Source organism: Trichosurus vulpecula, chromosome 2 (genome assembly GCF_011100635.1).
Source record: "Trichosurus vulpecula isolate mTriVul1 chromosome 2, mTriVul1.pri, whole genome shotgun sequence".
Lineage (NCBI taxonomy): Eukaryota > Metazoa > Chordata > Mammalia > Diprotodontia > Phalangeridae > Trichosurus > Trichosurus vulpecula.
The window spans coordinates 372726492-372741096 of NC_050574.1; the positions used below are offsets into that span (position 1 = coordinate 372726492).

Here is a 14605-nt window from a genome sequence, read left to right on the forward strand (position 1 = left end):
AGCATTTGTAAATATTCAAACAAACTTAAAAGAAATTTGGTAGTACTCTATTCCCCTAGAATAAAATTTGAAATATATCATTTAAGACCATGTCTTTACTTGGCCTTTTCTATTGTTTTTAACTGGCACAACAGCAGAAATGCTATGACTGCTGAAACAATTACAGCTATCACAGGTCCTTTAAGTATTATCTTTTACCCAATAAGAAACACATGAAAGTCAGTCACAAATCTTTTCGTTTTCAAGCAAAACTAGTCTAATCTTGTTGTTTCTCTCCTTTATTTTATTATGACCTGACCACATTGACAATATTGGCTTAACATTGGCAAAACAATCTGTTTAGGTTTAGTTGCAGTACATGCACCTGTTTTTTTTTTGGCAAGAGTTAAACACTTTGTATGACTACCCAGCCTAGGAGGGATGGTAAAGGCTCAAAAATGATATTTCCAAGACACAAAGGAAAACAATTCCAGTGAGGAGGAAATATAGAATTTATCTGAAATGACATGGGGAATCTACTGGCTTACCAAGATTTTAAATACGTATAGCATTCTCTCTGGCCTCATTCCCCCAATTCCAGTCTGAACTGACAGTTTGAGTCCCCATATCCTACCTTAGGTTCTAGAGGTATTTCTGGGGATCACTGTTCACAAGACTCCACCAGTGTCCTCCCAAATGATTTATATATTAAAAGAATTGGCAGATATGATAGCTCAGCCATTGTCAATGATCTTCAGAAAGTGTGAAACTAGGAGAGGTGCCAGAGAATTAAAGAAGGGAAATGTTGTCCCCATTGGGGAAGAAAATGGGGGAAAAAAGTAGAATATGAAAAATATAGACCAGTGAGATTTACATCTATTCCTGGCAAAACTCTAGAACATATTATTCTAGAATATATTATTAAAGTGATGATTAGTGACAACTAGGGCCAGGGTCTCCCATTGCGTCCTGGGTCATCTCCAGTCATCCTGATGAATATCTGGTCACTGGATCCAGATGGCTCTGGAGGAGAAAGTGAGGCTAGTGACCTTGCACAGCCCTCCCTCACTCAAATCCAAGTCAACTACAAGTCATGTCATCATTTCCTTGATGTCATGGTCCTCTTCAAAAACGAAGGACAAACACAACAACAACAACAGTTACAACTAGGTGGGGAAAGCAATAGAAGGAATTCTGGATCACACGACCAATAAGCCAGAGGACTAAACATTTTCTTAACTCCCCACACAGTCTCAAACATCACTAAAACAGAAATTATGTAACAAAAATAAAGCAACTTCACCTATCTCCATGGTCTAAGACATCTGGAATCCAAAAGAAGATTTTTTTAAAAAGGAAACTAATGCCTACCCTAAGTTCATTTAACACCCCCTTCCCTACCACCCACCATACCACTTACAAAGCAGCTACAAGATTTAACTCAAGGACTCAAAAGAAGACCTTGGAACAAAACCCAAGGATCCAACACACAGGATTGCAACAAAACCAAACCCAACACCATGGTGCCTTTTCCAGTGTTGTGGAGAGCCTAACTCCAGGCTGTGGAAGTCTGTCAGCGCTGCAGTAGCAGTCTAGGCTGCAGAAGCTTGCTAGAGCTGAGACAGACAGACAGCACCACAGAAGTATGATACTGCAACAGATCTCTGCAGGAGAGCAGAACAGAGGGAAAGGAAGAGAACAGATGTATGGGCTTGAAATAGAACTCAATCTCATATATATCCTCCCCTCCTAGAGCCTCAGGGACCCAAACTATAGAAATCAACTGTGTAGCACCAGCATGGTAACTCTCTGTACTTCCAGTTCTGGACTGAAGAACTGAGGAACAGAGGGAGCAAGACAAGACACTGGTTCAGGACATTGTGGGTATATGTTGGGAGGTGAAGGTGGCAGGACATAGTGGGGAAGTGTGCAGCATTCCGCGAAGTATGAAGGAAAGAGCTTAGCTTCCAGCTGAGGCCATTTCTGCACCCTGGTCCCCCCTCCCCCCCCAAAAGTCACTTGGGACCAAGACCTAGACTGGTGAAGTGTGATTTGCCCAGCTTGAGAGGAGGCTGAGACACTTTGAGATGCAGCACCCAAGGAAACTACCATCAGAGGCAAGGGCATAAGTAAGTTGAAATTTCAAAACCAGAAGAAATGAAAAGAAAGATCAGAATATATTATGCACAGCAATTTGTTAAGAAAATTGAGAATACAAAGGAGAAGAATACCCTCAAAAATATAAAACACTCAAACTATCAGAAGGTCAGATAGAGATTTTAAATAGTCTAATTTCAGAGAAGGAAATAGATCTAGTTGTAAAAGAACTACTAAAGGGAGGTAGAAGCAGGGGCCTCCTGGTAATGACAGATTCACAGGAGATTTCAATCAAACTCTTGAAAAATAATTAGTACCCATGCTTCACAAATTAGCCTCAAAAATTGAGAGAGAAAGCAACCTACCAAAATCCTTTTATGAGACAAATACACTCCTATTACCTATACTAGGGAAAGATAAAACACAGAAGGAAAACTTTAGGACAATATCATTAATGAATGTTGACTCAAAAATTTTAACAAAATCCAGTCAAACAGACTACAGAGATTTAGCCAAGAAATTATTCATTATGACCAAGTGGGCTTTATACCAGTGATGCAAAGATGGTTCAACATTAGCAAAAAAAATCAACATAATCATATTAAAAACCCAAACATTCAAAATCACAGGATTATTTTAATAGATGCAGAAAAGATCTTTGACAAAGTGAAGCAGTATGCTAAAAATAATATAAAATATAGATCTAGAGGGACCTTTTTAAAAATATATATCATAAGCATCTATCTAAAACCAAAAAGTAGCATCATATTCACTGAAGATGATGCAAGGGGCACCTTTTCCAATAAATATAAGAATGAATCAAGGATGCTGATTTCCCCAGCATTATTTGATGTAGTTCTTGAAATGCTAGCAACAACAATAAGAAAAGAAAAAGAAATTAAAAGCATAAAAAGAGTTAAAGAGGAGATAAAACTATTCCTATTTGCTGATGATATACTTGGAAAATCCCAAAGAATCAGCAAATATGCTAATTGAAACAATTAATAGTTTCAGGAAAGTCAGAGGCTACAAAATAAGCCCTCAAAAACCATCAGCATATATAATAATAACAAAACTCAAGAAGCAAAAATAGAAAGGAAAACATCATTCCAAATGACTACAAAATGCATAAAATAGCTGGAGATCAACCTACCGAAGCACACAACAGACTTATATAGATGCAGTTTGGGAACTGAATCTCCTTAAAGGAATAAAGGTCCTTGAAAGAATAAAGAACAATTTAAACAGCTTAAAGAATAGTCAGTACTCATGGCTAGGTGATGCCTATATGATAAAATCACGATACTATCAAACTGAATTTACACTTTAATGCTACATCAATCAATAACCAAGAGGATAATTTATAGATGTTGATAAAAGAATAACAGAATTCATTTAAAAAACAAAAGATCTAGACATAGGGGTGGAGAACCTGTGGCCTCCAGGCTACACGTGACCTTCTAGGTCCTCAGGTATGGCCTTTTGACTGAGTCCAAATTTTGTAGAACAAATTCTTTTATTAAGGGGATTTGTTCTGTGAAGTTTGGGTTCAGTCAAAGGGTCACACTCGAGGGCCTAGAGAGCCACATGTGGCCTTGAGGCCACAGGTTCCCACCCCTGGTTCTAGAATATCAAGGGAAATTATGAAAAGAAATAAGGATAAAGGGGGAATAGCATATCTAGACCTCAAAGTACATTATAAAGTAGCAGTCATCAAAATCATCTGGCATTAGTTTAAAAATAGAGAAACAACCAAACTCAATAACACAATATTTGATAAAATGGAAAACATAAATCAGATAGTTAAAAAGTCCTTATTTGATTTTTTTCTTTAACTGCTAACTGGAAAGCAGTCAGGCAGAAATTAGGCTTAGACCAACATCTTATGCCAATGCATTCTAAATGGATACATAACCATTAAAGAGCATATTGTTTAAAAAAAATAGAAGAGAAGCAAATCATATACCTTTCATAGGTATAGGTAGGAGATGTATTCTTAACTAAACAAGAGATAGAGGTAATTACAAAAGATAAAGTAGATAGTTTTGATTACATGAAACTGAAAAGCTTTTGCACTAAATTAATGCACCTAGGGTAAAAAAGAAAGTGATCAAATGAGGGGAAGAATCTTTGTATCAATTTTCCCTGACAGGGTACAGCATCCAAGATATATAAATAATCAATAAATACATGATTATAGAATATCATTAGCATATTATTATACATATCATTAAATTATTATATATCATATATACATATATGACTAATAACCATTCTCCAATCCTTTAATTCTTAACTGAACAAGAGACAGAGGCAATTACAAAAGATAAAATAGGTAATACTGATTACATGAAACTAAAAACATTCCATACAAAATTATGCACCTAAGATAAAAAGGAAAGTGACCTAATGGATATGAACATACAGTTCTCAAAAGAAGTGTCAAGTATTCACAACCACATGAAAGAATGTTCCAGATCACTAACAATAAGGGAAAGGGAAGAATGAGAAAGAGAAAAGGAAAAGGAAAGGAGGAAGGGAGAATGGGAAAGGAAAAAGTTGGGGGAAAGGGTCGGGGTAAGAGGGTAGTAGGAAGGGCAGTAAGCAGTGATAACAGAGTCAGCATAGCTTCATCAAGGACAGGTCATTAGAGGTAACCTCATTTCCTTTTTAGTAGATTGGTAGATTAGGGAAATACGGTAGTTTACCTACAAGTTAACAAAATATTTTACCAAGTCCCTTGTGCTATTCTTTGTAAACAAGATAGAGATGTAGGGGCTAGAGAATTTGGTGGATTTGAAACTGGAAAGGCTAGATCCAAAGAATAATTATTATTAGTTAAGTTGGAAGGAGTTAATAGAGGTACAGTGTTAATAGAGTTAAAAGTGTTAAGTTGGAAGTTTTAATATAATGATCTATGGCTGGCCGTCTGTTGTTTACCATTTTTATCATTGACTCGAAGAATGGAATAAATGACATGCAAATCAAACTTGCAATAGACACATCTGGAAAGGATACTTAACCTGTTGAATAACAGAATCAGGCTGAAAATATCTTAACAGTTTAGAACATTGAGCTAAATCTGTGAATGTAAACTATAACAGGCATAAATGTCAATTACCATACTTGGGTTAAAGAAGATCAACTTTACAAGTACAAAATTGGGGAGACCTGGCTAGACAGAATTATTTGAAAAAAGTCTGTCTCCAATAATAATTTTTCCCTAAAACCAAGCTCCAAAAGTTCTTTTCTCAGAGAGAGCCAACCAGTCTTGTCTTAAAGGAATATCAAATCACAGCAATCTTATGCAGATAGACTATGCAGAACAACTCCCTGGCATCCTTCCCTGTATTTCAATTTCCTCTCTGAACACAATATCCTATTTCACTGATTGTTCCTGGGGGATGGGGTGGGAGGTACTTTAAATGGAAGGAGAGCTACCAGAAATCTAAATAACTATTACTTTGGCCCTGGATAGAGAGGAAAAACAATCAACCGAGAGAAGTAATGTCATATAATAAATAGAATCACCTCAGCCTCATCCCCCATTCTATTCTCCTCTTTTCCAATCTCAGAAGATTAAACGATCCCTCTCTTTGCCAACATTAACTGCTCTGCTTGTGATAATTTTTAATCCAATGTTTTCATTTCCTCTGGGAACTTGCTTCTTTAATCACACCTTTCACTAATTTTCGACCTCTCTATTTACTGGCTTCTTTCCTGATGCCTAGAAACATAAATAGATAGATCTCCCCCATCTTTAAAAACCTTACCATCCCCTCAAGCTATTGTTTTATTATTTTCATCCCTTTCTCAGACTCCTAGAAAAAAAAGCTGTTGACAATCATCGCTGCCGCTTTGTCGCCTCCCACCCAATTATTCTTGGGCATTTGCAGTTTGTCTTCTATCCCTATCACTTGCCTGAAACTACTCTCCACCAATGATTATCAATTCAAGTGGCCCTATTCTTGATATTTCAATAACATTTAACACCACTGACCATTCTCATTTTGTCTGAGCTGTACTCCTATCCATATGGTTGATCTTTCTCTGTCACCCTTGAAGGATCACCCATGTTCTTTTCCTTATACATGGGTGTATCCCCCCACTGTCTTATGCCCTCTCCTTTTCTCTTTCCAGCTCATTTCATTGGTTCCCAGAATTTCAATCATCATCCCAAATACATAAAACAAGCTCTCATATATTCCCTGAGTATCAGAGTCACATCTCCAACTGCTTGCTAGATATCTCCCCACAGATCTTCTGCAAGCCTCCTAAACTCAGGATGAACTGAACTTCTATTGATTCTCCCTAATCTCTCCCTAATCTCCAGTCTTTCCATTGAAAACATCTCCATTCTTCCAGTTGCAGAAATCTGAAACCTAGCAATCATCTCCAGCTTTTCCTTCTCATTCGTGTCCTCGAATCAAATCAGTTGCCAAGTTATTAGGTTTCCACATCTCCTGTATCCCACTTCTCTCCAACCATTCCATAGCCTCTTTAACTTAAGAAATCAATACCTCTCTCCCAGACTATTGCAATAATCCCTCCTAATTTGTTTCTCTACCACTTGTGTCTCCCCTGTCTGACCCATCTTCAACATAGTCATCAAATTGATACGCTTAAAGCACAACTTAAATCAAGAAACTTTAGTAGCTCTTTATTGCTGACAGAATAAAATACAAAATCCTCAGGTATTTAAAGTCCTTCATGATAGGATTCCAGCCAGGATGATTATACATAATCTACCCCTTCCCCAACAGTATACACATTCTAGTTGTTCCCCTTAAAAGACATTTAATCTTTTGTGCCTTTGCATAAGTTGTATTCCATGTCAGGGATCACCATTTGGAGCTCCTATGTTCCTTCAAGGTTCAATTCAAGTGCCATTTTCTCAAGGGGCCTTTTCTGATTACCCATGCTCCTCTTCTGACATTTTGTAGCATACCCTTGCAGTGACCAGAATGAGGATCCAGAAAATAAAACTAAGAAAGAGTAGCTCGATAGGAAGGAGAAGAACCAAGAGGGGGTGGTGTTCCAAAAACCTATAAAGAGAATATCAAGGAGAAGAAGGAGAGGATACACGGAAGTTGAGGAGAAGGAGGATTGAGAAAAGGTCATTAGCTTTCTATTACACATAAAACAAAGAGACCCTTCTCTTATAGTTGCCTACATAATAAGGAATATTGGTCAGCAGCATACTGTAATCCTTATATGGTCTGTAATAGTATTTGCTCCACAACCCAAGGGCAACACCCTTAAACTTCTTTCTGGGTCACAGGGCCTGCTTAAAACCAGGTAATATACACAGTCCTTTCTTTGGCCTACTACATCTCACCCCTTAATTGGAGTAATGGGCAGCCATTCCATGATCCCAACGATCCTAAGAAGTCCAGAATTTGAACTTCTGAATTAGTTCAAAATAGTATTTAATGGGTTAGTTGTTAGATGCAACATTCTAAACAAATTCTAAAAAGCACCTGCTTTTACTGCTATTGCAGAAATAGACTCTGGAGCATTCATTTATTTAGGACTCTGAATGGTCTCATTCTCCTATCCTTCATCCTGGATGTTGGGAGAAGTGTGGTCTCTGCTGAGTTCCTTTCCTCAGCAGATTTCAGAGCTACTTCTCTCCTCAATGTGCTGAAGTAGAAAGTCTAAGTCTGGGAATGAAGTCCTTTACAAATAATATCATCATCTCTCAGAAACTTAAAAAGTTTCATCATCTTCCTATTGGTCTGGAGGTAACCACCCGGTGTTTCATTATTTTGCCCTATTTTTTGACATTTTATGACTAGCAGACGGAACAAGTAAAAAAAGGAGCTGAATCTTTTAAGAATCAAAAAGCCAATTTCCTAATTATTGTAGTATACATTTCCCTGGTTAAACATTCACAAGGGCTTTCCTTCTTTCCATACAATATTCTTGAAGTAGCTTCTCTCACAGAACTAATAAGACTTTATGATTTATCCACAGCCAAAATTTCAGAGGGGCTGACAAGTTCTCACAGAACTTCTCATAGATTGTGAGACTTCCCAAAGTTTTTGTGCTTTTCCCAAAAACACCTTAAATTTTTACCCACAGTGGGTTATAAACTTTGCAATATCTGTGAGCAATAGAACTCTCCAAATCTCTGGTTGTAGTCTGGGTCTGGGGTAGGGTATTAAATTTCACTGTGAAAGGTGGTTCAAAAAAGCAAACTCAGAATTGTAAATCACTCCCTTCCCAAGACACAATAAAGCAATAAACATTCTAACTCTCCAAGGAAGAGTAAAAGGTGGAAGTCTAGATGTGTTATATGTAAATTCCATAAAATCTCTACTTTTTAGCAATCCCAGAGAGGTGCACCTTAAAAGTTCTCCCTAGGATATTTTAGCAAATAAAAACAGTCAAAATTCATTTCCTTCCCACTTTGGAAATCTGCATTTGAAAAATTATTCCTGAGTCACTTGATTATCTCTGTGTCATAGTGTTCTACTGCCATAAATCTCCACTGGTAGGGGAAAACGAATGCTTCCCTTTCCTTAACTTTTATCTCTTTTATCTCTGCATTCCAAACTGGTCAGAATTAGATTTCAAAGAGAAGATGAATGTTTAGAAACTTTCAGCTGAAAAACTCTCACTCCACCACCCTTTTTCCTTTGGCAGATCAAATCACAAGAAAAGGAAGTCTTTCCAGAAAACCAGATGCAGAATAGAGGCATTGCTAACAACATATGTTCACTATACACAACAACGAACAAACACGAAATTGAAAACTTCTCTCTTATAAGAAACACAGAGCATTAAATTTCCCCTAAGATTAAAGGGGTTAAACTCATGTTTCAGAGAGACAGGAGGTTTTTCTCACTCCTAGAGACTCTGCCTTGCCATTTTTCACTTCCCTATCTCTTTTTTTCTACACCTACCACACTATTCTCTGCGGTTTGGCAGGGTATCCAATCTTATCCCATTGGTGGCATTTCTCCAAAACTGCCCACAGTTCTTGTGCCACCACAAAAACTTATGCTAGTGTCTCCCCTCTCTGAAGTCAGAGAATCAATTCCTCATCTTCCTGCTGTCCTTGTTTGAACCAGGAAATCATTTTCATCCTCCTATTCACAGTGCCAAATGTAATGTGCTGGCAGCCATTCTAACTTTAAATATCAAAGTTTTATAAATGACTGACCCAAAACAAGCACTGCGTTTGCAAAATAGGTTGACTTAGTTTTACAGCTATAAGACATGGGGCTCTTGTCCTGTTGGTGTTGCTGATTCTGGTTCAGTTTAGTTGAATTAAGAGCCAAGACTTTCCCTTGTCTCCCTTTTTCTCCATGGAGACCATGCTTGAGTGTAGCAAACACAGCCAGCATGGAGAATCTGCCAGGCAGAAGGCAGGAAGCTGCTTTGATGGGTTAAGGGGAGGCCAGGGACTATTCATATTCATAAACAAAGAAACATTTTTGTTCTAATTGCCTAATTGCCTTCTATTAGCTGCATCACATAATTTCCATGCAGTTTATGATCCTAACTGCTCCACATCCTAGTGATTTCTCTGAGTCACAGACCCTGCCCAATACTCAGGTAATGGATGTGACCTAAAATGCTTTTTAAAAAAAAATACTAATTGGTTAATTGAAAGAAAGTGGGATTTAGAATTAAATGGTCATGGGTTCATATCCTAACTCTGCTACTTACTAGTTGCATGCATGATCTTAGCCAAATCACTTAACTTCACTGGGTCAATTGCCTCATTGTAAAATAAGATTATCTCTAACATCTAAATCCTGTGAAATACTACAAGTCATTTTTTCTAATTAAAAACATATTCAATTAAAAGATTTGTCCCAAGTATAATTTGTATTGTGTAAAAGGATATACTTCTATCTCAGGCTACAATGAAATCAAATTCAACACTTAATAGGAAAGGTTACTATTTGTAAAAACAAAACTGACATTTTATAAATTTAAAAATAGTCATAAGTTTTATCAATTTTTTAAAAGATTATAAAGAGTAAGGTTATTTAAGGCTTGAAAAGTATCTTCTCTTTTCTCCCCTTTTCCCTCCACTATCCTTTCCATGTTTCTCACACAGTGACAAATGATGTTAACTTGCTATTAATATATACACTTTTCTGAAAAATATCATAAAATTCCTTCTTTAGAAGAAGCAGGAACAATGCAGTTTTCCCCCAAAAATAGAAATATGCCATTTGACCAGCACCATAGTTTCCCAAAAATTGTAGGACTTCTCTTATTCTAAGTTTCCTTACTTGAAAAAAAAAATCCAGAATTTCACTCACTAAAATTAACTTTCTCCTGAAAAGCCCTCTTTCACAAGCATTAAAGCTTCCTTTCTTCTCTTCACAGGAATGACATGCCAAGCCCGGAGTTCTTATGTGACCAGTGAGATCCTGTGGGGTTATCGCTTTACTCCTGTTCTGACACTAGAGGATGGTTTCTATGAAGTAGATTACAACAGCTTTCATGAGACATATGAGACCAGCACACCATCTCTCAGTGCCAAAGAGCTGGCAGAATTGTCCAACCGGGCTGAACTGCCTCTGAGTTGGTCTGTGTCCAGCAAACTCAACCATCATGCGGAACTGGAAACGGAAGAGGAAAAAAACCATGAAGACCAAACAGAAAGAAATGGTGATGTGACAAAACTAGAGAATGAATCCAAAGTTTAAAATCTTGAGTGGAGCATCCCCTCGTCCTCATACAACCTTTGTTTATTTCTTTCTTTTTCCCTCATTTTAATGTGTTTAAAAAAGGAATCTTCAAGGTGTGAAATATCTGCCTGCCCATTCTCAAATACAGAGCTTCACAAAGCAGTCAAGGACCTAGCGGCATTGGCCTCTGTTAATGCTCTCCTCTCAGACTGTCATACTTTCAAACTCCTGTAGATTTCAGCTGGAGATGTGCATGAGATCTGTGATACCAGGTTGCTTAAAAAAAAAAGAAGGGTCATATTTAACACGTGGAACACGAAAAGCCATCTCTGGTGCCTAATCATTCCTATAGTGAGTAGAGAGTAGCTCTTAAATTGTATATATTCCAGCAAATTTCACAGATAGGGTGATGTGCTTGCCAAAATGGGCATTGCCTTTCTAAAGCCGTTATGTTAAAAGACCTACAATTTAACAAGACACTGTACATATGCCTTATGTAATTTTTTTCTCTTCACACTTAGTAATAAAACCCAGCATGTACACAGGTACTGTAGTGAAGACCTTCTAAATAATGTACATAGTTGTGCAACTTATGTAGGTTTAGACACCTAACTTTAGAAGTAACTATATAAAGAAAAAACCTACCAAACATTGTATAGTAGGCATTTCTGTTCTAACATTTGTATTTCTCAAATTGTTTTAATCTCCCTTTATTATCTGGCCCTTTGGTGCATGATCCTCTCTTCAGTGTACCACACTGGCAGCTATTTAGGTCACCTCAATGTTTCTTTACTGATCCTTTCTAAAAAGCCATAGGTCTGAGGGGAGCTGGGAAGTGAAGAAACCACAACTTTACAAATATCTTGTGAAATATTTACTAAATTTATCTTTTTTATTAGAACAAGGCTATCATTCTAAGATAGTCTTCAACTACCAACCCAGTCTGTGGTAGTTTGTGGGGAATAAGGTTATCTCCCACACTAATATATCTTCACATCAGCCTTTTCCTTTAAAGTATAAAAGCCTGGGAAAAATTTTTTCAAAACTTTTTGTGTCCAAGTGGTTCCATCACAACCAGTGGAAAATTTTGAAAATTGATCTGCTAGCTATGGGCCAGTTAGACCTAAAGTTATAGGATTTCATGAAAGGATTCAATGAATGACATTTATTAAAGTCATTAATCATTTTATTGGTTTTTGAATGCTAAAAAAAACTCTTTATCTTTACCTCACACATACTCCTTCTTCAACTTCCAGATGTTTTTCTATCACTATTCACATAGAACCAACATAAAAGAGTATGGCAGTCACAAAGGATTTGCATCTGGACTTTTTTCCCCCTGAAAGATTCACAAATCAAGAATTAGATTGTTAATCTGCATTGCCTTTGAGAAAATATTTCTGGAATTGGGAAGAAGGTTACAAATCTGACCCCAAAGTCCCACTCAATCAAAACAAAACAAAAGAACAACAGCCTTAATTTTTAAAATTGCATGTATATATCTTATCTGCCTAGTCTGAAAAAGAAGGATTCACTTTTTTTTAAAGTATTTTTTGTACAGAATATTTGAATTATAAAGTGACAAACACAGACACACACAAAAAGAAAAAACCTCAGGAGAAACATAGTGGGCAGGTGGAAATTTTGCACTGTGACAGATCTTTCACATTAATTTCACATCTATAAACTATCTGTCCCTAAACACAGTGGCCCATCATACTTATTCATTCAGTGGATGTGTTTATTTTCAGCTTTTACAGCTGTGCTGTTTGAGATTTTGCATCATCTAGGTCAAAAGAGATCAAAACTGTTTCTGTTTCCTCTCCCCTCCCCACTGGAGATGCACATTCCTTTGCTAGATTGGGGTGGGGGTGGAAGTTTTGTCTATTATAAAAGACTGCACAGAGAAGCAGGGTGTGGTTCCTCCAAAGTAAATGACAATTCTGGAGGCAGACTAGGGTCTGTCTTCACCTACTCTGGTGGGTCTGCTCCAAGATAACTTTTTTCTTGCCCCTTACCTATGTGAAACAAAGCTGTGTTTGCTATTGGCTGTTTCTGTGCTGGGAATGCCAAGGCACTGAATATCTATCTATTGAGTACTTCTCTTCATACTTCACACTATAAGTGTAAGGCTGTTCTCCAGGAAGGGAGAATTTAATATTTCCTGTGCTAAAGCAGTTTATATGCTTCTCAGAGGGAAAACCACCCTCACCAATTTCAGGGTGGAGAATGATAACCTTGTATCAGTGGTAGCCTTATAAACAGAGTGCCTCATAGTGAGGGAAATAACCAACTGTGCCCATAAGGCTCAACATCTCTGTATCAGCCTTGGGTTTTAGGGCAAAGCAAAGGAAGCTGTGATCACTAGTCCACCCCCAATGGAACTTTTAATTCTCAAACACCTTCCTAGTTGGCTGAGTTGAAAGAGCAGCTCAGGGCCCTACTGAACTTTTACATGCCCTTTAGCACAAACAAAAAAGAGAAAAACTTTATGCCGTTGAGGGCATGTGCATGTGTAACTTCTATTTTTGTGACTGTGGTACTTAAAACTTAATGTCTCTCCCTCTCAATGTCTTTGGTATCAATGTAGTATGAGACAGAAAGTTTACCAAATCTCTTTTTTTTTTGTAACATGAGCTTTCTAGGCTTCAAAAGGGGAAGCTTCACAGAAACTTTGTACTAGAATGTCCCTATCAAACAGCCTCTATTTTTCTACAATTATTAAGCAGTTTAACAATGTATTTTGTGTCAATTACTTCAATTTCAGTATCAAAATTTCAGAACTAAATGTTATTAAGACCGAATTTTCCAAGTGGCAAGTATTTGAATGGTATTTTTCATTACTATTTATGGTACAATTGCTATCCATTCTATTCTTCACCCAATATAAAAAAAATATACTTGATTTAATGTAACTTCACTACAATCAAGGGTTGCTCCCAAATTAATATTTTGGTTTTGTTGATTCATTTAGGTTAGTTTTTTAGGGATTTATGGAGAAGTAGGAGACTGGGCTAAAATACCATAGAATGTCTGCTCACATTCTGACAGAACAAGACTTCTGAATGAATGTCTCCTTACCAAGCTGGGTTTTTTGGAATAGATTTCCCTCAAGATACCTGCTAAATTCCTCATATTCTCATTCCCACACAATATGCTTCACAGCTAGAAGCAAAATATGTTCATTTTTAAATTGACTTTATGTAACTAATAAAAATGTTTTCTGTTGTCCTCTGAGAGAACTGCTCTGTTTCACTTTTTAAATTCTTCAAATCATTGCAAGGTCAAGTTGTACTTTCAACATTTGCATTAATATAGCACCCAGTCTGGGCTACTTCAGCTCCCTCCTAAATTAGTGGGTCAGGTCCTCAAAGGGTGACAACTTATGACTCTTCTCAGGAATCTAACGATAACCCCAAAGTGGCTGCAGTTTCTAGTATTGTATGAGTCCCTACATGTATGTTTCAGTTAGTTAAGAAATATAGTTCATTTAGCTTTCAGAAAAGGATATTTACTAAAATTGTAGGTATAAAGCATTCCCCCCTACCAAAAAAATCTGGGGCATAATCTCCCATACACACTTAAGCATACATGTAGAGAACATGTTGCAAAATTAGTTACTGGAAGTCCTTTCTTGAGTCCACAGCTTGCATTCTTCCCGTAAGAGAATGTCACTCCTTGGAGTTGCTTCATCTGTTAGATGGCTATCTTTTTCTATCTGTGTTTATTTGTCCTCAATATGTTTTCTAGATACATTGTCTGCTACTCATAACATGGTCAGGGATGTGGAGGTGGAAGACAGGGAGGAGGGGTAGTACCATTCCCTATGGGCTCCTTTTCAGCAGTTAGTCCATCTATCAGCAAGTAATTCAAGC

At 37.2% G+C, this 14605-nt stretch overlaps 1 protein-coding gene across 1 annotated transcript in view; it reads left to right on the forward strand.

The window, feature by feature from the left end:
• The window catches only part of KCNJ6 (potassium inwardly rectifying channel subfamily J member 6), a 190686-nt gene extending 176718 nt beyond the window's left edge, over positions 1 to 13968 (forward strand). Inside the window, exon 3 of the mRNA XM_036747749.1 lies at positions 10426 to 13968. Within this exon, the coding sequence (XP_036603644.1) occupies positions 10426 to 10748 (323 nt within the window). The 3' untranslated portion in view covers positions 10749 to 13968. The remainder of the gene's footprint in view (positions 1 to 10425) is intronic.
• Positions 13969 to 14605: the final 637 nt, after the last annotated feature.